The following is a 23,567-nucleotide window of genomic DNA, read 5'->3' on the forward strand; positions in this document are numbered from 1 at the left end:
GTTGAAAATTGTGCCCCTGATCCTTCTGGCTTTAGCAAGGTTCTTTTGGTATCAAAATCTGCCTCATAATCCATAAGCAATTCCCCTCCAAGTGAGGATTCCTCTTATTTCCTTTGCAGGATGATGCCAAGGTCATGCTACAAATTTTGCACATCTGGCAATCAAACAAATCTGTCCTGATTATTACAGGGACTATGTTTATGGCAGGTGGTATGGGCCATGCCCACGGGCAAAAATACATACCAAGCAACCTGCTAAGGAACATTTTAACCGAGGATCATGTCTCAAGGTGGCCTGGTAGTGAAAAAAACCAAGTTGTTATTAGAAAATTTAATTAGTATGAATTATTTTTAATCATTGACACCTGTAAATATTTACTAATAATAGATCTAATTTTACAGATCAATTTGACTACAATTGTGCATTTTTAGTACATTTTATAAATTAGCTATATTAACTTTAACCTTTTGAGGTTCAGATTAACTTTGAAAACTCGTCTATATCCGTATTACTTAAACTTATCCCTTTTGTATTGGATATTTCGTTTTTAATTTTAATTATAATACCATCCGATGCCACTCAAGCTAGTTTATGACCAACCGGTTTAACTATCCAAAGCCACTTTTTCGTATGGCATAGGTTAATTTCTCTTGTATAATTTATGTTAAACTAAACTCAAAGGAATTTTTAGAGGTTTCTCGGTTAATATAAGCTACTGCTTACATTAGGGTTAAACAAAACCTAATATATTTGCAATATCTCATTGTTTTATTATATATCCTAGTCTACCTTCTTGTCTGATACCCAGCCATATTGTTTCTAGGCTAATACATAGAAGGATATTCACTTTAAAAAGGGATACCTACTTAATGTGGTTAGGCTACTACTTATAGACAAAATTTTATTGATTAGCTAGGCTACATAGTCATAAGCCAAGTTACTTTTTATTGAACCCAGTAAATTTTGAACCTTGAGTATACTGGTTTGTAGTCTTACGTACAGGCTAGGCTACAAAGTCATAGCAAACCAAGTCATTTTGCTAAGCTTAGAATACTTTATATTTATTTATTAGGGTAAGGACAGTAGAATTAAGGATATTATTAAAATTACTGTAGAATTAAGAAACTTTATTAAAGTACTGTAGAATTAATTACAATTCTTTAATTTTTCCTTCCAGTAACTTGTTTACACTAGATTACTAAGCTGTTGAGGCCAATTCTCTGTTACTATTTCACGGGACGACATAGGATAGGCCCAGAAAAGGGATTTTGACAAAGGAAAAATCTATTTCTGGGCAGTGACCTGTGTCGCCCAGTGAAACCCACCCCTCTATCTTCCTCACCCTAACTGGCCCGAGCTTGGGTGCTATTCACAGGAATGGCGGACAGGACGCTAGTTGTAGCAGTAGCGGGTGGTATATGGCCTGGAACGGCTCCTCTGTAGAATGGGAAGAGACTAATTGGCAGGGGACCTCTGATAGTGGTTTCACACGCCCCAGTTTCCATACCGACACCCTTAATTAAGGGTGAGCGAGCCAGGAAACTCTGGCATAACCATATAGCTTTTTTCTCTTGTATATTTAGCAATATTTATACCTTAGAAATGAGTGCTATAGGAACATTTCACTGGGTGACACAGGTCACTGCCCAGAAATAGATTTTTCCTTTGTCAAAATCCCATATTTGTAATGTGTAATGTAGCCCCCTCTTCCTCGGGAGCTTTTTTGGCTCCCGAGAAGGGTGAGGTTTTTTCATCATTCTCTTCTCTTCCAGAGTCAGAGGCGTCCAAAATGGCGGCGATTTGGAAGACGCTTGGGCTAGGGGGTACCCCATCCTTGGAGGGGTTGCTAGTACATTTTTGTGGAGGCTCGCCCCCCACCCCCTTCCCAGTCTGGCCAGGCCATCCCCTCTCTTCCCAGCCTCGTCTTCGTGGGTAGCAGCAGTCGGCCATCTTGTATTGCTCCGCCAGTGTCTGCTGCCGCTTTTGAGATGGAGTGACGCTGCGGCGTCAGCCCCATTGATGACGTCACGGGGTCCATCTTTGTGTATGCCTCCGCCACTGGTGTCTCTTTCCCCCTTGCACCGAGGGGAAGCCGTGACATCACTCTCATTGATGACATCTCTCCCAGTCGTCTCCTCTGATCCACCTTGCATAGCCGTGACGTCATCACTGCCGGCCAGTTTGCAACATCTCCCTTCCTTGTCTTCGGAGCCTTCTCTGGCACATCAGTCTGAGGTCATATGCCAGGCAGTGCTTTAGAGGTTGGACTCTGTATTGGATGTGAAGTTGGCTACCTTATTGGTTGGGAGGACTGGTAGGAAACGCATTGCTTCATCCCTGCCTTCCGAGAAGAGTGTGCATAAGAAACTAGTGCTGTCTCCCTCCCCCTTTTCCCCCTCTATGCCTCGTCGACATATTAAGTGTTGGAAGGCTAAGGACTTTGCCCTTCCTTCGCCGTCGAGGGAGGAACAACACGGACGTGTTCCCGAGAGTGCTGTGGTTTCGGGCAATGTTAATGGTGTGCATTCTGCAGGGGTTGCCTTGTCCTCTGCCTTGTATCTCGACCGTGCAACCGCCCACCCCCCTCTGTCCTTGCACATTGCGAGTGTGTTGCAACCTCCCCTGCCCGTGCACGTGATGTTAGTGCTCTGCTCCTTCTTCTCCAAGGCCTTTTTGTCGCCGTAAAGATCTGAAGGCGCCTGTCAAGAGGTCGAAGGTAGTGAGCACGGATTTGGTGCAGCTGGAGTGTATGCCTGCCTCTCTCACTGGTGCTTCCAAGAGTTCGACTCTAAGAGATTCTCCGTCTATCTCGAGTGTTCGAGTTTCCCCCCATCTCACGTATTTACGGCCGCCGCGCCCGTGACCATTCATGGACATGTGGAGTCATTTGTTGAGGCAAGTGATGTGTCTAGTGTTACAGTGGGTCCGTCTCGGAGGCCGACGCTTGGACCCAGCCCAGACAGGTTAGTAGGGGTTTTGGACTGTTTGGCTGCTAACCCTTCTGTTAATTTTGGTGAAGAAGGTGCATTAGAAGAGCCTACACACCCTTCTCGTCGTCGGTCTCCAGTGCCAGAGCAGGAGGAGGGAGACACGCAGGAGTTTCTTTCTTCCTTTTCGGAAGTTGTTGATCTCATTCGTGGGTTTAACAATTTGGAAAGTAGGACTCAGGCTCGGTCGTTTTAGACTCCTCCTTGCTTGGAAGCCTTAGTGGGAGCTACTCAGGACCCCAAATCATCTCTTCAGCTTCCTTTGTCGGGCACGTTCAATCGGTCTTGCAGAAGGTTAACACCTCTGTCTCTGACTGGGACAGTTTACTTCGCGCTAGGGGCTCTACCAAACTACTACCCCCTCCTCTCACGAGACATAGGAAGTACTATGCTACGAGCTCTGCATTTTTGTTGTCATGCCACCTTAACCCAGACGTCATTCGCCTGAAGCCGGGTTTGACTTTGGTACAGGTGAGGTTGGTGGCTCCGTCCTTGTCTCCCCAAGATGCCTCAGCTTTGGAATCTACGGCGGCCTCCATGTTGCAGACGGTTTCTTGGCTGGACCTCTGGTCTGTGGTTACTGCCAAGATAGCTTCTGACAGGTCCCCTGAAGGGTTGGTGAGTGCTGCCTCACTTGCCAGTCTATTGCAGTCTGGGGGAAAGGCGTTTTCATATTTAGCTCACCTCAGTGCCAATTTATGGGCTAATTTTCTTCTGATTAGGAGGGACGCGGCTTTGTCTAGGATGGAGAGGTCGCTCGACACTTGAGTCTTTGCTGGCGTTGAGGAACGGAGATCTGTTGGAGTCCCAATTTTTATTTCCTTGGACAGAACTCAAAAATGCAATAGACCAGTGCCGGGCTGACACCAAGGACCGACTGGTGCACCAGGCCGTGTCTAATGCAGAATCTCGCCCTCGGAGATGTCCAGCTCCTCCTCCTCCCGGTCCAGCAGCAGTCAAGGAGATCGTCGCCTGGTAGGCCATCAAGGACCTCGAGTTTGGCAGGGCCTTCCCGTTTGACACAGCCTAAGTCTCAAGATCAACGCCCCTTTCACTCTCGTTCCTTTAAACCAATAAACCAAAAAGGGGTCCAAGGGGCAGAAGTCTAAGGGGCCCATCGGTAGGTTAGGCACCTCTCCCTCTCCTGCGCCCCGTTTGGGGGGTGCATGGCTGGCCATTGGGCCAAGTGGCAGAGTTATGGGGCAGAGAAGTGGGTGGTAGATGTCCTTCGGGTGTGATACCTGCTACCATTCGACTTCTCTCCTCCTCTGTCGGACAAGCCGCAGCTCAGGAAGACGTATCCTCCAGATTCTCTGAAGTTCTTGGCTCTTTGGGAGGAAGTGCAGAAAATGTTGGACAAGGATGCGATAGAGGAAGTAGCATGTCCGTCCACGGGGTTTTACAGTCACATCTTCTTGATGCCCAAGGTGTCAGGAGGATGGAGGCCTGTGATCGACTTATCCACCTTGAATCACTTCATCAGGAAGACACGGTTCAAGATGGAGACCCCGTGCTCGGTGTTGGTAGCTGTGAGGGAAGGCGACTTCATGCTGTCGATAGACTTAAGGGACGCATACTTCCAAATCCTTGTTCATCCCACATTCAGGAAGTTCCTTCGCTTCTCTCTTGCGGACAAGATCTTCGAGTAAAAAGTCTTGTGCTTTGGGCTGACGACAGCCCCTCAAGTGTTCATAAGGGTCTTCTCTCTCGTGTCAAGTTGGGCCCATGCTCAGGGGATCTGTTTGCGGAGGTACCTCGATGACTGGTTAGTCTTGGCAGTTTCCAGAGAGAAGCTGCTGCAGGACAGGGATCATCTACTTCGGTTCTGTCTGGACATGGGCACATTAGTCAACCAGGAAAAAGTCAAACCTCATACCCACTCAAAGGATTCTCTACCTGGGCATGGTCATCGATACGACAGTGGCAAAAGTTTTCCTGTCGGATCAGAGATTGGAGAAGTTGTGGGCGGTGGCGCGCAACTTCCTGAAGATTTAGATTAGATTAGATTATAAAATTTTTGGCACATAGCCAAGCGCTGGAGCCGAGGGGCCATTCAGCGCCACAACTTCCTGAAGAAGTCACATCAGTCAGCTCATCGGTGGCAGGTTCTTCTGGGAGTGTTATCTTCCTTGGAGAAGCTGGTCCCTCATGGGCGTCTTCATCTTCGGTCTCTGCAATGGAGACTGGGAGAATTCTAATCTCCGGCGGGGGACTCTCCCGTTTATGGTTCCTCTGACTTTGGACGACCAGAATCTGTTGAAGGGTGTCCTTCTGCGTTCTCTCCCACCGGACTTCCTTCTGTTCTCGGATGCCTCCCTCGCAGGTTGGGGCGCGCACTTAGGCGGCCTCATTGCTTCAGGCGTTTGGAGTTTGGAGGACAAGCAGCAACATAACATCTTGGAGTTGAAGGCGGCTTTCCTGGGTCTGAAGGAGTTTCGGGGGAAGGTAGAGGGGTCATTCTGTCATTCTCATGTCGGACAACAACACGGTGGTAGCCTATGTGAACAAACAGGGAGGCCTGGTTTCTCAGCAACTTCACGCCTTGACTGTCGAGCTTCACCAGTGGTCAATCAGCAATTCGGTAGAGCTCTCAGCCATGTATATCCCAGGGAAACGGAACGTGGTTGCAGACAAACTCAGTCGCTGGGATCAGATCCTGGGCACGGAATGGTCCCTTCATCAAGTGGCGGCAGACAAGCTTTTCCAGATTTGGGGGAGACCCATGCTGGACCTTTTCACGACACGCTACAACAGGAAGCTGGAGGTGTTCTGTTCAGTGGTTCCAGATCCCTTAGCATTGGCAGAAGATGCATTCCAACATCCCTGGGACAACCTGGAGGTGTATGCCTTCCCTCCGTTTTGTTTGATCTGTCAGGTTCCGAACAGGCTGATGAGTTCACAGGGTCTCAGGATGACTTTGGTAAATCCCTCTGTGGCCTCAGGCAGAATGGTTTCCAGATCTGCTGTCGTTGTTGTCAGAGGTTCCGAGGGAGATTCCCCCTTGGCGGCACCTTCTGTGTCAGCCCCATGCGTAAAGGTTCCAACAGTCAGTAGAATTCCTGTCTCTTCACGGTTGGAGGCTATCTAGTATATCCTCCGAGCGAGAGGTTTTTCTCAGAGAACAGCTGGGCACATGTCCAGCAGTCTTAGGAAGTTAACCTCCCCAGTTTACTAAGGCAAATGGGCGATCTACTGTGATTGGTGTCGTAAATGGGGTTTTTCTCCACTCGCGACCTCTATTCAGCAAATAGCAGGCTTTTTAACCTTCCTCAGAGACGAGAAATGTTTGTCCGTTTCTGCTATTAGAGGCTACAGGGCGGCACTGAGTTTGGTGTTACGCCTTAAGGGTATATACATCTCTTCCTGGGAACTTTCCCTAGTTAAGGGGCTTGAGCAGTCGAGTTCTCCTAGAGACCTCAAGCCTCCAATGTTTCCTTGGTGAGTAAGAGCTTAACTAAGAGTCCATATGAGCCCTTGCGTCGCTCATCTGACAGGAACCTGACGCTCAAGACAGTTTTCCTTTTGGCTTTGGCATCTTCGAAGAGGAAAGGAGAGCTCCACGGTCTGAGTTATGAGGTGAAGCACACCAGGGGTTGGAAGTCGATGTCCTTCAAATTTGTCCCGGAATTCGTGGCCAAGACCCAGAATCCCTCTGCATGATGACAGGTTCATTTCGTTTTCCATTCCATCACTGACTGACTTTATGGGTGGTGATGCTCAAGAGCTTTTGTTGTGCCCTATCTGGGCCCTGCGTTGCTATCTTAAAAGGACTCGGCACCTTAGACCAGGCTGCCGCAGAGTTTTTGTTAGCACAGGCCATGCAAAGAAAGAGTTGTCTAAGAATACTATCTCTTTCTGGATACGGGAAGTTATCAGACAGGCATACTTGACTCTTGATGATTCCACCACCACGTCTGTACAGGCTAGAGCACATGACATTAGAGGTATTGGTCCCTCTCTGGCTTTCAAAAAGAACTTGGCTATACATAGAGTGCTGAGCGCTGGTGCTTGGTTACGCCAGTCCACATTTTCACCTCCTTCTATCTTAAGGATGTTGCCCACAGATCTATGGACATGTTTTCCCTGGGTCCTGTGGTGGCTGCCCAACAGGTTGTGTAACTCATTGTTGCCCTTAACAGGGCACCTTTCTGTCTTATCCAAGATGATTGTGTGGATGAGAGAATGAGTGAGTTGGCTGGTCTCCTTCTTTCTCTTGTACCTTTCCTTCTTCCTTCGGGCGGTTTAAGGAATAGACACGTCATTTGCTGGACTGGTCTGATACAGGTGAGTAAGGTAGTCATACTGGTAGTGTAGTCGTGCAATATACAATATCTTACCTACTATTTGGTAGCATAGGCTCCAATCCTTGGCAAGGAGGAGTCAGGAGTAATACAAACCCTAGTGTCTTGGTTTGCTATTAGACAGTCAAAGTTTCTCTTTGGTTCCCTATACAATGTTTATCCCATATATCATTGTACATCACTCAGGTTCTGAGTGGTTAGATATTAGTTTATCTAGCTTCTCAACAGGCTTCAGTCCCTCTCCAAGAACTATTTCTTTTGAGAGCTGGACTGGTGGGTGGGCCCCAGCCAGTCTAGGATGTCTTATACCTCCCTCCAAGTATGAGTCTATCCTATTGTTAAGACCAAAGGTTTGTTTGCGTATGAACAAATGACAAATTTTCTAAGAATTTGTATTTTTCATAGCTACAAACCTGAGGTCTTAACGTTATACTGCTCACCTCTAGCCGCCCCTCTATTTGTTAAGTCATCCTAAGTTGGGAAAGACTGGCGTAGATGCGTGGCCTTGACCACTCCTCACCCGATCTACACGTGTTGCCAGATATCACAAGATCCTTGCTTTCATCTGCTTTTTAACCAGAACAGCTAGGTGCTAGAAATTATCCTATTGTTAAGACCTCAGGTTTGTAGCTATGAAAAATACAAATTGTCTTGGAAAATTTGTCATTTTTGAGATGTCTGTGAGTGACATAGCAGACTTCCTTTTATTTTTAAGGGACTCTAAACATTTGGCTCCTACAATAATGGGTTATAGAGTGATGCTTGCTTCTGTGTTCAAGTATAGAGGAGTAGATCTGTCCTCGAATAGTATACTCTTTTGATCTGATTAAATCCTTCAACACTTCCAAGTGTCCAGGATTCGGTGGCATGGAATTTCGACATTGTCCTTAAATGGCTTTCAAGTCCATCCTCTGAACCTTTGTGTTTGTTGTCTATGAAAAGTTTAACCAAAAAAAGACATTATTTTTGGTAGCCTTAGTGTTGGCGAGACGTATAAGCGAGCTTCACGCTATGGATATAAAGGTTGGCTTTGCACAAGGGGATGCGGTCTGCTCCTTGTCGTTAGGCTTTCTAGCTAAGAATGAGAATCCATCCAATCCTTGGCCATGCTCTTATGCCCTGTGGGGGGACGAAGATATTAGTACCTCCACAGAATGGAGAAAATAAGAGGGCAGTCTTCCCATTTGTGGTGCTCAGTTAAAAATCCCTCTCATCTTCTCTCAAAAAATGCTATCTCCTTTTTGAGAGTTCGTTATTGAGATTCATTCTCAAGCTAAAGATGTGGATGTCCCCTTCCTGAAAGTCAAGGCGCACTAAGTCTGAGCAGTAGTGACTTCCCTTGCGTTCCATCACAACTTGTCACTTTCCACTATCCTTCAAAATACCTTTTGTGGAGGTCTAAATCAGTTTTTGCTTTACATTACTTGAAAGAAATTGAAAGTTTTTGAGGATTGTAATTCCCCCAGTCCTTTATCTGTAGGTGGTATGGTTGTTAAGAGAAACGATGTAAGGGGTTGGTCCCTCTGTTTTATTTGCCTTGTATCAAGGTTTTAGAGTCAAGGGAAGTCGGGGGGGTAATATTTACCTGGAGTGCTCGCTAGTTGATTGTATTTTAGTATGGTGGGTAAAGGTTTTTATTTGGTGTAGGTGAGTTTTTGGTTATTGTTTTCTCCCTTGTATTTTATATCTGGTCTTCTCTTAAGGCAAGGCAAGGGCAGCATCTTGTTTACCTTCGCTGAGTCAGTGGTGAACTGCCATGACTACGAAGGTATCCCACTGTATGTAGAGACACTCTTTGGACATGCCCAAGCTCTACTATGTACGATGAGCACTGACCAGAGGCAGTATTTTCCTGCAGTAGCTCTCTTACAAGGTATGGTCCAACAAGCACTAATAGTGCTGACTATTGTCTTTTTTCAAATCCTGTTATATTTTTGAATTGCACATACATCCACAGCCCCCCCATCCATGCAATGTGTAATCGGCTGTACAATTGTTTGGTAAGACACTGCAATAAAAATGTAATTTTTATAATAAAATGAAATTTTATTGTATACTTACCTAACAATTATTAATTAAAGCCCTCCCTCCTCCCCACAGGTAGATGGTTGGGCAGAACGAATTGTCTACACCTGGTCTGTTGTACCTGTTCTTCCCCCGAGGGGTGGTAGACCCTATGTCAGCGATGGTGGCGCCACCGTGAATTTAGAATTTTGGTCTGCCGTGTTAGGGGAACATGTAACTGTACAATTGTTCAGTAAATATGCATTCAAATTTAATTTTATTATAGAAATTACATTTTTTATAAATCCTTTGTTTTTCTAATTAGTTGAACATACTGAAATTATATTAATGTTGAGGTCTGACTTTTTACATACCATTTCAGGTTTGGAAAACAATCCATTTTATGCAGGACCAACAGATGAGGACACTGTAGCTGAAATCATTGCTTCTGCATCAGGGCCAAGTGGATCCAATTCAGAATATCTTTTTCAGTTAGCAGAAACTATGAAAAATATGGGTATATGTGATCCTCATCTCACAAGTATTGAACATAGAGTAAGAAGCATCTTAGGTAAGAGATGATACAGTATTGTAATTGTTCTCCAGGTAACTAGCAGAATTTATTTTTCCATTACTATCTTGTATTATATTGTAAGTACCATGGTAGATGGTCATTCAACTTGGTCCTCATCCCTTTCCCTTGGAGAATGAAAGCGCTCAACTTTTTCTTTTTTTTCAGTTTCCCAAGTGTCATAGCATGTACAATTTATACATACAGATTTATTACTTAGAGAGCAATTCATTGAAATTTTCACTTTTCAAATTTTCTTCACATTGTGCTTAAGCCAGATGTTGCCCATTTAGCCTATCTTATATCGTGAACACAGTATTCTATGGAGTAAAAATGGGGATGATCAAAATGCTCGCATGCACAAATGTATTCCTTCATGATGTAATGCATCTAGTACTTTTAATGTTGTTTCTGAGGCAGATGAATATTTTGGCAAAAATAATTTATTATAGATATTGCAGTTGCTTTGTATAACATTAGCATGGTGTTACGTCCGGTTCCCCATTTGGTATGTGATAGTTGTCATAAATGGAACAAACCTTCGGTCTTAACAAAAGGATAATCTTGTACCAGCTGGAAACCGGTTAAAAACAAAGATTGTAAAGCAAGGAATCTGTGGCATCTGGCAACGAATACATATACGAGGTGGAAGCTGGTCACCGACCAGGCATAGAACCTTGTGACACGGTCTTTCTTTGACTGCCTTGGAGAATAGTTGCTTGTGCTATCCTTCCCAAGCTGGTTGCTTTGTTTGCCTGTGATTTCTTTGTTTCATTGTGTTTGTACCGTGTTAATTATCATGGTCCTTCAATTCTTTTAGGCCTCGTCAGCATGTGCCCAGGCATTCAGGGATTTCTGTGCTCCAGGCTTTTGGCTGCCACCATTACAGATCCCCATACTACATGCAGTAGGTGCCAATCTAATTTTTGTACCGTCAGTAATCCTGGCCTTGAATGTCGTTCCTGGCCTGTGTTGCAGTGAAGGGCATTTTACAAGAAGAGGGAGCATAGTAGAGTTTCTACTTGTCCCTCTTGGGAAGTTTTTGCTTCCTCATTTGGACGGTTCAGCATCCCCTTCTTCCTGAAGTGTTCCCTCTGTGTCGGTTGTACCACGGTCTCCTTCCTTTTCTTCCCTCAATTCATCATTGGAAGTATTGAGATTTGCACAGGATGAGATTATGTTTAATGCAGTCTCCTCTCCTGTGGACATGCAATGAACCACAAACATGGATGTCGGATGAGTATAAGGACGAGTGAAGACACACGTAAACGATTGTCTGATGTAGAATGATCTATGAGTGAACATAAGGGAGAAGACCACCCTTACCTAGATGTCTCTCAACCCTTCACTCTGGAAGAAACCTGACTTTGGAAGATGAACGGTGAGAATAGGACCTTCATCACTTACACTACTGTGCGACGAAACATGTACATGGCTATGATAAGTAGAACGTTCCAAGTGGGAACGTCATGGAGAAGATCACTGCCTAAAAGTCAATCAACCACGTACATGACCTTGATCACCTTTGCCTGCCCCACATCGGAGCTGCCTCATCATGCGACAAACTTTAACCGAAGAATCACCCTGGAACATGTTCATGTACTAGAAGGGAAGAGACACATCCATGCTGGGAAGATTTGAGATACTAGGCTAACACTTCCATGATCGCGAACACGTACGTGTAAGGGAGACACGGTTGTGTAGGAAAGCTGCGAAGCACTCTCTATCACTTGCAACACCTCCATCATCACAGCGGCCTCAGTGGCGTGGTTCGTATGGTCTTTGCCTATCACCTCGGTGGCCGCGAGTTCAATTCTCGGCCATTCCACTAAGGGGTTAGAGATGTGTATTCCTAGTGATAGAAGTTCGCTCTCTAAGTGGTTCGGAAGTCACGTAAAGCCATTGGTCCTGTTGCTGAATAACCACTGGTTCCATGCAACATAAAAACACCATACAAACAAACAAACCACCATGGTCACGAACACGCATGTGTAGAGAAAATGGCAAACCCTCCTTTGTCTCCTATCATCACGAACACGTATGTGCAAGGGGGAGACATGGCCGTGTATAGAAATTGGCAAATCACTCTTCCCACCAGCATGTACACATATGTATAAATGACACACATGACTGTCTAGAGAAGTCGGCAAATCACTCTTCTCCCCACCAGCACGTACACGTACGTATAAGGGAGAGGTGTGGCCGTGTAGAGAAGTCGGCGAGTCACTCCTCTCACCTGCACATACACATACGTGTAAGGGGAGACACAGCTTTGTCGAGAAGACTCGCAGAAAATGACGCTAAAAAGTCCATAATCCTCTGTTTGACTCAAGGGCGAGGAGAAGACAGAGATGAAGCAGGAAGAGATGTTGAAGGGAGCTTCCCTCTACGATGTCTCTTGCTAGAAGGGGAAGGGGAAGAATCACTCCTTCTACGACTTATCTTGCCAGAGAGAGCAAAATACTTCTCTCGAAAAAGAGTCCAGCCTCTCAAACATAGCTTGAAACAACATCTCCGATGGCTACGTGTGAGGAAGAGAAGACATCATAGGTGAATGAGATGACGTCACAGCAATGTAAGAAAGAGACATCAACAAGCTGGTACAATTTTTTTCACATGACAAAAGCGTACAAAGTCATATGTCATAGGGAGACCATATCCACACATTAGAAAAGCAGTCTGTAATGTTGGTATCCCTGCATGATGCCGCAGTAATGTCAGCGAGCAAGAAGGAGCTCCGATGTCAGCAAGTAACATAACGTCGACAGCACTGTCCAAATTCTCTCTCTGCATAGCACCAACAAGCATACTAAAATTAGTGAAGTGGCATCTCTGTCAGAGGGAAGCAAAGCAGAGGTGCTATCAAGTTCTGAGCGGAACGCTGCCACTGCCAGACTTCCAAAAGCAGGGCTGACAACTGGACAACTGAAGACCCTGTAAGAAACAAATAACACGCTCTCTCCCTCAGGAAAGAATATTTCTACCCTATGAGAGCAAAAAGAATCATATTATCTGTAAGGATAAAGGGAAGGAAGGGAGAGAGCCGTACGGCCCATGGCCTTTCCCCCACCAACATGAGAGAAAATTCATTGGCACCTGTGACTGGTCCTGCAAGCAGATGGGAAGAACACAATCATACACCACTAAAAATTATTGTTTTAGTAGTATAGAAATATAGTGCAACTATGCTATCATTTTGTTATCACCTCAGGTTTGTTAGCTATTAAAAATACAAATTTATTAAAAATTTGTCATATTTGTACTTTAACCTAATTAAAAATTCATTTATGAAACATTTTATCAAAATTAGGGATAATCTTATTTTCTGTCAACACAAATTACTGAGGAAAAATGATAAAAAATATTACATTTAACAGTTGTATTGGCTACAATGACATTTGAATTTGATACTGCTTTAAAAGTTCCCTTTAATATATTAATACATTAACTAATGCTTAATATATTAACTAATGCAATAATCACAAACAACTGAGTCACTATAATGTACTCTATCTAGCAGTATAAATGCTTCTAAATTTTCAACTACACAAAGATTTACAAAGAAAAATAATATACTAATGTCTTACAATTAAAAAGTATTACTCAAAAGTAGACCACATGAAGGTTTCTAACACAAGTTTTTTTTGTAAAAGTCAGATCAAAGGCATTATAAATCATCTTCAGTATTCAGGAATTATAATGGCAAAGCATGAAGTACTTATGTCGCTATTTATATTTGAAAAGGCAACAGTATAGTTTATCTGCTTTTATTTCTGGTAGAGCTTAAGAAATCACTATAAAAATAATGTGCGTCTTAAAGTGCTATGTTGACATTTTAAAGAACACAGACGTTTGATAAAACTTCACAACACTAAGTACTTGAGACAAGAAGTTGTGTTGAATGAAAATTTTCAGCAAATTATAAACAAAATTACAAATATATTTATACAAGATCTGTTTTCTGCTGTACTACTTTGCCACAGGCCCAACAACAAACATTTCAAACTCATTGGAAACATATCCCTTGAGTTGAGCAGAATATATATTAGCTTACTAAATAGCCCTGGACTGTACAGTAGTTTCTGCTCATTTTTCCATATCATAAAATTTTACAATATTAACCTACACTTGTTGGAAGAGATTTATATAGCATGCTACTTCATGGAGGTAATCATAAAGTTAACTAATCTATCAGAACTGTCTCTAAACTACAAATTTGTGGTCCAAGTTTTGATTTCCTTTGACAAAATGCTATGATGTAGCACCATCCCTTACAGTCTCATAATGGAAGAAAACAAAGATATATATCACAGCTCACAATCTCCTTTATTGTAAAGGAGGGAACCCCAGGAAGATTCTAAACTTTCAACATATGGCACTGGTATTCTGGCCATATATCCTGCTCTTCCATCTACTACCATTATATTGCTCACTAGAACATGAGCTAGAATTACAGTCATATTACAATCCTGAGTGCATATAAATCAAAGTTTGAACTTATAAGGCAAATATGTTGGAATGCTAGTCACTTTAAGCAGAACAGAGGTCTTATGAATTATCAGCACTGTCCGTTACATAACATTGTGAGAAAAAGATCTTACATCTCTGGTATAAGTGATTTTAGTACAGACTGAATGGTATCTAATGTTAAACTGACACTTTCTAAACATTATCCTTATTAGTGTTCAAATTCACCACCTTTGGATCAAAGATACCAAAGGACTCATAAATGCTTTGAAATCTTTCTGTGTTTTTTTACACTACCACTGCAAAAAGAACTGGGATTAAAAGGTACTACTGCAGAAATTCCAGAAAATACATAATTGTTATAGCCCCTACAACACACTGAGTTGTCTCTCGAGTGATATGAAAACTTCATTGCCTAAGTTTAAACCTTTCATAAATGCCACATCAGAAGATACAAACAGCAAAGTGAATTACAGAAAATACAAAAGTGAAATGGTAGCATTGGAATTACACAACAGTAACCTCTACCTGCATTTGAAAAATTCCATTGTAACAATGCTATTTTTTCTTTCAACTTGATAGTTCTTGTACAGAATCTTGCTCAAGGCTTACTTTACAAATTTCCATTACCAAAGTATACAAAGACAGGATTATTTGAAGAGAAAAAAGTTAATTTATAGCTGTCTGATACCTTACAAATACTAAGCACTCAATCAACTACTGATCTTGAGACAACTATAAGTGACTTGAAAAGATGACTGGGGCATTACAATCCCCTTGTCCCTTAAAGGAAGATCATGGATTTATTATTTTCAAATTATAATTGTGAAACACTTTAATAATTTGGCCATGTGTTTTAAGGGTGTCTAGTTACTGTATACCTGTCAACCAAGAAATGCCTTGGAAAAAATTTTGTTTAGAGTATATAAAGAAAATAAAAAATACAAAATGTTTAAAATTTTATAATTTGCTGACACTACTGAAGTAAGAAAAAATGTATCGACCATCAAAAAGCCAAAATATGCTTCAAAGAATGGTATAAGGAACTAATGATTGAAAATTAAAATATTCACTCACATGTGTGTTAACAAAACTATAAATGGAAAACTTGTAGGTAATTTAAAAGGGTGAAGCCAAGTTTACAGAAAACAAAATATTTAGCAATAACCAAAGGAGCTAGCTTTATTATGTACTGAAACTACTTAAAAAAGCAAGAGATTGTGGTATCAGTACATACTGTACATTGTATATTATTCAAAATGAAGACCTTTCTTGTATGTTTATATAAATCAAAATGACTTCTCTTGTATGTTAAGTTCATTTCTACAGCTATCAGTTACCAACACCACTACATATATGACAGAACAGATTAAAAACAAAGTTGTAGGAAGAGTTTAGTGACAGAATCAGACTTGAAAAAGGACTTTGAATATTCACTATACTCTGGGTTTTTTTTTTTTCATCTGTCCATCCGCCTGTGGTGTTTGCGCATGGTAACACTGCGTCCCGGGCTTTAAATAATATCCTGTTTCGAATATTAACGGTGTAATTCGCATACAGTAAATTATTAAAACACTTTTCAGTTGCAAATGTACTCCCAGATATCCTTTTATTTACCTAAAACTTACACATAGCGTAACTATTTAAAGCCCGGGACGCAGTGTTACCATGCGAAAACACCACAGGTGGATGGACAGAAAGGAAAAAAACAGAGTATAGTTGTTCCTATTATTCTTGAATACCCATTCATAATTAGTGATAAATGGAATTTCTATTCTTACATAATGGACATGCTAAGTGACATCCGAATGTGTACTATTTTTATTACTGAAATATGAACAAATACTAAAATGTAAAAAGTAAATTTTAATATTACTACAGAAACAATATTTAGTGCTTCTGTTAGATAAGATACAGCAATGTTTTCTTAAACTAATATGTAACTAAATATGCTATCTAAGCTGTTAGAACTTCTTTAGCTTCATTTTGCATCACTCAAAATTATACACAACCTCTATACTGTAATAACTTAAATTCTTGCTTAAATAGCTTCAATTGATCATTACCAAATGTAAAATCTAAAAAAAAAAAAAAAAAATTCTTAGGAAAGGATACAAAACTGATGAAGTGAATACGTACGTATATGGGATTCCTTACATGTGCAACGTACTTTGCCAGAAATTTTTAAAATCTTATAATTTGCTGTGTACACAACTAGGTAATTCAAAGATGGCAGGGGTCCACGAGTAGCAGAAGAAAAGAAAGAAGAGGCATGGAACTTCCTTTCCAATTTGCGATTAAGTTATTTAGGGAAACCAAGCATGCGATATCATTTAATACAGTATTTTAGAAAAATTAAATGTAAAATAATTAAATCAACTTTATCCAGAAAGGTGGCAATTAAAAGAAGTTTCCTTAATATAAATACTAGCATCAGTGCCCCTGAAGCATTTGAGAACTATTGGGAGTTACATGAATGTTCGAGTAAAATACTAACATATGACCATAAATTTTACGAACACAAAACATTAACTAAGTACAGTTTTACATTTCCAGATCTTTATTAAGGGAGAAATACTTCATTTGCAATTAGCTAAATTTATCATGTAGGTAACAACCTGTAATAGTACACCAGTCCAACCGAAGTAACTAAAATACTACAGCATCTTAAAACCATCACTACAGGATATAAAGAATAACAATATTCTAGCACAGGCAAAATTTAATAAGATCCTTCCTGCATAGTTTTTGTATTTTATACCTGTTTAAAATACAATTTCTTAAGTGTTCTGTATTTTCAAGCAAATACACAAAGAAAACCTACTTAAGATTGGACTTTTTGTTTACCAAACCTATCATAATTGTACATACATGATAATAAATGAAAAAGCTTGAGATAAAGAAATAAAGCTTAGAGAATAAAAAATTTTAAGGTGGGATGAAGGATAAAGAGTAATAAAAAAATAAGTGGATGGGAGTAAAATGCAGCAAGTGAAAAACTGAAGCTGCTGTATAATAAAATACCAATATTTTAAGATACATATAATGGGAGATCTAAAATCTAAAAGTCAGTGAATAGGAACCTTTTAACATAAACAGACCAACTTCATATGAAATTTACATGTGATCTGTGGAATAAATATTTAGGTTATTAATTTTAAGCTTTACTCTAAGAATGTATGGCCATACTTTAAAATGATTAACATGCTGGCTACATTAAAACAAGAATTCAGAAGAATATTGAGAAAATGAAGTAATCACTTCACTGTACATAAGTCTGTAACTGAGAATTTAGGGAGAAGACTGTAGTTTTCAGTAACATGATCTATAGCTGTTCAATAAAAGGGATTATCTTACATTGCATAGTAAAGACTACCGAAATTAAGGGGAAATAAAGAGTAAGAAGCTTCAAAAGGGTAGTAAAATACATTACTTTTGGGGATAAATCAGGTAAATTAGATAAGTTTCAAAGACTTGCATATAAGCAAAACAGTGATAATGAGGAGTTAGAAATCAAAACACACAATTAAAAAAATCCCCTTTTAACTTGCCATATATCCTCCACAGTATATGTAAGCTTACAGAAATGTTGTATTAAAGAATAATACAAAAAGGTTACACACAGAAACTAGTGCTGAAATCGCTTGCAAAAAGGGTTACTGGAAAAATCTCAAATGCATAGGGTTGGCCATGAATGAGTTTGGAACAACCTCCAGGGATGTTTCTAATTTATTCTTTAACTTACATAAACTCCATAGTGACTTACATAAGCTTTTGATGTTTACTTATTTCCTTTTTAGAATTCTCTACCAATTTTGATTGATACCACTAACACTTAGTCAAACTCTATGATTAGGAAAAAGAATATAATTGTGAACTAAAAACATTTTCTATCACAAATTCCACTGCACAATGTGAATGGTGATGGGGATACTATTATAGTGTGCATTTTAAGAATATATACTTAGTTTTCCACTATATTACAGTGTACCTGGTTTCACGTATAAATATCCATAAGAATATAACATCAGTTTGGAAAAATGGAAATTTACTGTATACTTATACAGTATATATACAAGTTCCTTGCAACTGAGGGGAACTTTGAAAAGCCATAAGTACATGCACCATAAAGCATCTACCTTGAAAATGTAATAAATAAACTTGTATTCCATATAACAATCAACGTCTGTGAAGTATGAAACTATTTACAAATCAAAAAGAGCAATCAAGAGAACAGAAAACTTTCTATCTGAACATGAATATGTATACATTTCAACAGCCAAAAACCTATGGGGTCATATGGGAACTAAGGATAAGTGATATCTGCACAACACAAAAGACATTCAGATCTGGATATGCAAGATTTAATCATTAATATGCAGTGTTGGTCTCCTTGTTATATCTGCCTAAAGTCACCTTCATATTTTCACACACATGTAATCCCATTATTTTTATACCTACTTTTATATGCATACACAAAAAATATAACTTAATAATGCATAACAATCTTTCTGTAGTCCTTCCAACACTGCCTCCTTAAATAGCTTTGTACTGAAACTTATACCAAACTAAGATTTATCCTTTTAAGTTTTCATTCTCATCAGTACCCAAACTATCAATTTCACTGAATTCACAAATAAGATGTATTACGTTCTAGACAAACAACCATTTTGATGGTGATAAGAGAACAGAGTCCTTGTGTTCATGACTGACAGTTACCATCTGATTTCAAACTAAACTCTATACTAGTCTTGCTTCTCATTTTTTTATCTTAATTATTAGAAATGGCAACATCTACAGACTCCATGACAGTGAACATTATGGTTTGAGGCCATTTGTCTTTTAAAACTGTTATTCCAAGATTTTTAAATATCACTATTTATTTAATGAAGGAAACATTTTGATTATTTTGTCACATTAAGAGAATAATTGCTATACCATTCATGTGTGAAATATAATTTCTGGTATCTGTCCATCTTCAACAGAAGTTCCATTATTATTACCAGCTGCATAAGTAAAATGAAAGGTCACACGATCCCCTGAAGGACACTCCACTGTAACTTTACGAACTCCTTTTGTTCCATAGTGAGAATCTGGGCCCTGCAAAATAAAATGCAAAAAGAAAAAGGGATGGTATGCAAAAGATTAATCAGTGGTGGAACTTGGTGACAATAAGCCTGATACAAATGATTTCAGTGACCCTGATTGTGAAGTGAACTTAATGCTGACTCTCAGATTTTATATATATATATGTGTGTGTATATATATATATATATATATATAGTATATATATATATATATATATATATATATATATATATATATATATATATTACAGTTGTATTCCACATAGTTAAATGAAAATAGTATGTCTCAGGAAATGCCCAACAGTTTTGTCCTCCCACGGTCCTCTTCTTGGAATATTTATTGATAAAAGATCCAAGAGGAGGTCCATTGGAGGACAAAACTGTTGGGCATTTCCTGAGACATACCATTTTCATTTTCCTATGTGGAAAATATATATATATATATTATATATATATATATATATATATATATATATATATATATATATATATATATATATATATATATATATATATATATATATATATATATATATATATATATATATATATATATAATATATATATATATATATATATATATATATATATATATATATACACACAGGCAGTCCCCGGTTATTGGCGGGGTTTCTGTTCTCAGCAAGGTGCTAATAAGCGAAAACTGCCATTAACCGAAGCTCGGCGATTTATGGCGCCTCTGTTAGGTGTGATATGGTATACCATAACTCTATTGTCAGTGCCATAAGATAACCATAACTTGGGCCATTATGTCACCATAAATTGTTTATTTCATGGTGCTAGACAAGCGCCATAAAACTGGATTGCCATTAACCGGTCCACCGATAACTGGCAACTTCCCGAATATATGATACAGATATAGTATATATAAATTTTTATCACATACACCATGAAATGTTTGTTTTATACTCTTAAATATGTATTAAACCACAAATATTGTTTAATATCCACTTCACTATACTTTCTCTTGATGGCTCAGTGGTCAAAATTCATGGTACATCATTGTTTCTAAACCAGATAGCAGTTCAGATCCCACTGGTGATGAAGCATTTGTAAATTATAATTCTCCTTGAGTATAAGTTATTCCCAAGGTATAGTGAATTGGATATTAAACAATATTTGTGACTACAAAATGTCACCATGTATGACACAAAATTTCATAATTAGCCATGTTACAAACTTACCAATAAATTATCTTTGATTTTAAGTGCAAAACCTGAATTTGACAGGCATATACAGCAGAGTCTGTATCAACTCATACCTACCTTGATGGATGAGTGATGAAAAGTCACCTCTCACTGCTTCAAAATCAAGCAGCAGTTCGAATACTGCTAGTGACAAAGTGCTTATCAATTATAATTCCCCTTGGAGAATTAATAACTTACATCCAAGGGGAATTATAATTGATAAGTAGTTTCTCTCCAGCAGGATTCAAACTGCTGCCCGATTTTGAGACAGTGTGAGGTGACTTTTGATCACTTTTCCATCAAGGTAGGTAAGTGATGATACACACACTGCTGTCAAATTCAGGTTTTGGACTAAAATCAATATTACCCTAACTTCACCAAAATAATTAATTGGTAAGTTTGTAACACACAGCTAATTATGAATTTTTGTCACATACACAGTGACATTTTGTACAGTCACAACTATTGTTTGATATCCAATTCCCTAAACCAAGGAGAATTATAATTTACAAATGCTTAATCACCAGTGGGATCTGAACTGCTACCTGGTTTAGAAACAGTGATGTACCATGACTTTTGACCACTAAGCCATCAAGAGAGGAGCTGATATTGACTCTGCTATACATATGCTTAGTTCATTACTAAATGAGAGCACATGCTAATCACCCAATATCAAAGGGGGGAAAATATTGCAATTCTTCCCAAAAGTAACGGCCATGCTTTGTAGCTTTCTTCCAAATCTTCTCCACTTTGAAAAGGACCAACCCACAACTTCTTGCAGGGAAGATTAGGACGCAAGGTCCTATACCTACAGAAAGAACAACAATATCCGTTGGGATCAATGTCTTTGGTGGCTTCATGTCATCCATATCTTTGGATGACATGAAGCCATCACACTTAACATCCTTCACACCTTCGTTGTTTTCTCCTCAGACTCATGCATAATGCAGGAAAAAATCACCATACCAATAGAAGAAGAAAAACAAGTATCAACTTCTCAGTCAGCAGAAGTGTAACAAGTTATCCTCTCTCAATGGTGGGTAAACACAAAGTGTACAGTGAACAGGACTGATCCAGTCACCCTCCTCATAACCAAGTTTCAGTTATTAATTCCAGCCTGTGCTGAGAAATACTCCTACATAAAAGCTGATGATTTTATTCACATAAGAACAACTCTTACCTTCTGATGGAATATGATCACCATAATTACTTTGCTGGTTAGATGCTTGAGTACAAGTAACAGATACATATAGCATTAGTTTATACAGTATTTTGTTATTATTATTAATAGGTGTTAGTTTTTCCAGACCTCTGAGTCTCAAGTAGACTCTTCTCGGGCTGGTTCTCAGGGATCAATCCTGAGAGAAAAAAAAAAAAAAAAAAAAAAATTAGACTTTATTTGAGAAACCCGTCTTATTTAAAAAATTTATGATTTTATTAATTGAAAAATCCCTGCTTTCCGCAAGAATATTTTTCATTTCCGAACTCCGCAGATAAATAGATCTTTGCTGGGTCCAATTTGGGCACTCAACAAGCAAATGCTGTACTGTCATGGGTGTTTGACATCTGTTACATTTCACTGGGTCAGCATGTGGTGTTGACATCAAGTGACCATGTGAGAATCTTGTGTGTCCTATACGTAGCCTTGCTAGGATCACCTCTTTTGCTCTTTCCTCCTGTGAGGATGTCCTCCATGCATAGACTTCAGTTTTTATATTTTTAAGTTTATTTGTTGTTGGCACAGAGGCCCATTCTTCTTTCCAATCCTGGTAAATTAATGTTTTAACTGATTTTACCCAGTCTGACACTGGGGCATATGAAATTGTTGGAGGGATAGTGCAGGCTAATTTGGCAGCAGAGTCTGCATATTCATTTCCTTTTATTCCCACGTGTGCTGGGATCCAACATATTTCCATTGATATTCCTGATTGGAGGAGTTGATGAATTTTTATTTGAATTTCCTGTACTATTTGGTTTCCTGGTTTATACTGTCTTATTGCATCTATAGCGCTAACGTGAGTCACTGAAAATAACAGACACACTTGCTTTTGCCTCAGATATCATATCTAGAGCCATCTGTATGGCTGTGACTTCAGCAGTAAATACTGATGATATTGAAGGTAGGCTTTTTTTACTTAACATATTTTTCGAATATGCAGATGCTCCTACTCCAACATTATTTTTGGAGCCGTCTGTATATATCATAAATTTGTCGCCTTTTCTTCTAATGTGCTCCAAAGCATGTTGGCGGTACATTTCTGTACTTGTCATTTGTTTTTTTGAGTAGGTAAGACAGGGAGGTACATATCTTTACTCTATTTAAAATCCATGGTGGTGGCAATTCCATTGGTGGGTGAAAAATTGGATTCATATTATGTATGTTCATTATGTATCTAGCTCTTTTTGGGAAAGAGCTAGTACTATTAACTGCTGTTACTTGATTACAGTTTTGGAAGCAGTAAGTTGCAGGAGACGATCCTGCTTGCATTGAAAGACCTCTTTGTATTGTTATTAAATTACGGTGATGTTTTAAGGGCAAAACACCTGCCTCCACCAAAAGTGAGTTTGTTGGGACGATCGGAAAGCTCCTGTGCACAATCGCACGCCTTCATGGTGCACTGCATCGAGAGATTTTAATGCAGATTCTGAGGCGGATGAATATATTGGACAGCAGTAATATTATGGATAAGACTGTTGCCTTATATATCATTAATAAAATGTCTCGCTTTGCTCCCCAATTAGTGTGTGATAACTTTTTTAATATGGCAAGGGCTTTGATGCCCTTGGCTTTAATGTATTTGATGTGCTCTTTCCAATTTAAAATGTTGATCAATATTACTCCTAGATACTTGATTTTTGTACAAAATTGTATTTCAGTGCTATAAAGATGCAGTTTGATTGTTTGTTCTTCATCCACCTTTTGTCTTTGTAGAAGACGATTG

General features: G+C 39.5%; 2 protein-coding genes across 5 annotated transcripts in view; one reads left to right on the forward strand and one right to left on the reverse strand.

Annotated features, from left to right (window-relative positions):
• The window catches only part of LOC135213281 (putative glutathione-specific gamma-glutamylcyclotransferase 2), a 120,095-nt gene extending 102,814 nt beyond the window's left edge, over window positions 1–17,281 (forward strand). The window contains exons 4-5 of the mRNA XM_064247262.1: window positions 9,675–9,863; window positions 10,684–17,281. Of these exons, the coding sequence (XP_064103332.1) occupies window positions 9,675–9,863; window positions 10,684–10,844 (350 nt within the window). The 3' untranslated portion in view covers window positions 10,845–17,281. The remainder of the gene's footprint in view (window positions 1–9,674; window positions 9,864–10,683) is intronic.
• Window positions 13,228–23,567, reverse strand: part of LOC135212992 (BTB/POZ domain-containing protein 1-like) — a 337,906-nt gene continuing 327,566 nt past the window's right edge. For all 4 annotated transcript variants that reach the window (XM_064246770.1, XM_064246771.1, XM_064246768.1 and 1 more), the window contains one exon: window positions 13,228–19,430. In XM_064246770.1, the coding sequence (XP_064102840.1) occupies window positions 19,272–19,430 (159 nt within the window). In that variant the 3' untranslated portion in view covers window positions 13,228–19,271. The remainder of the gene's footprint in view (window positions 19,431–23,567) is intronic.

This window comes from Macrobrachium nipponense, chromosome 42 (assembly GCF_015104395.2).
Source record: "Macrobrachium nipponense isolate FS-2020 chromosome 42, ASM1510439v2, whole genome shotgun sequence".
In the NCBI taxonomy this organism is placed as follows: domain Eukaryota; kingdom Metazoa; phylum Arthropoda; class Malacostraca; order Decapoda; family Palaemonidae; genus Macrobrachium; species Macrobrachium nipponense.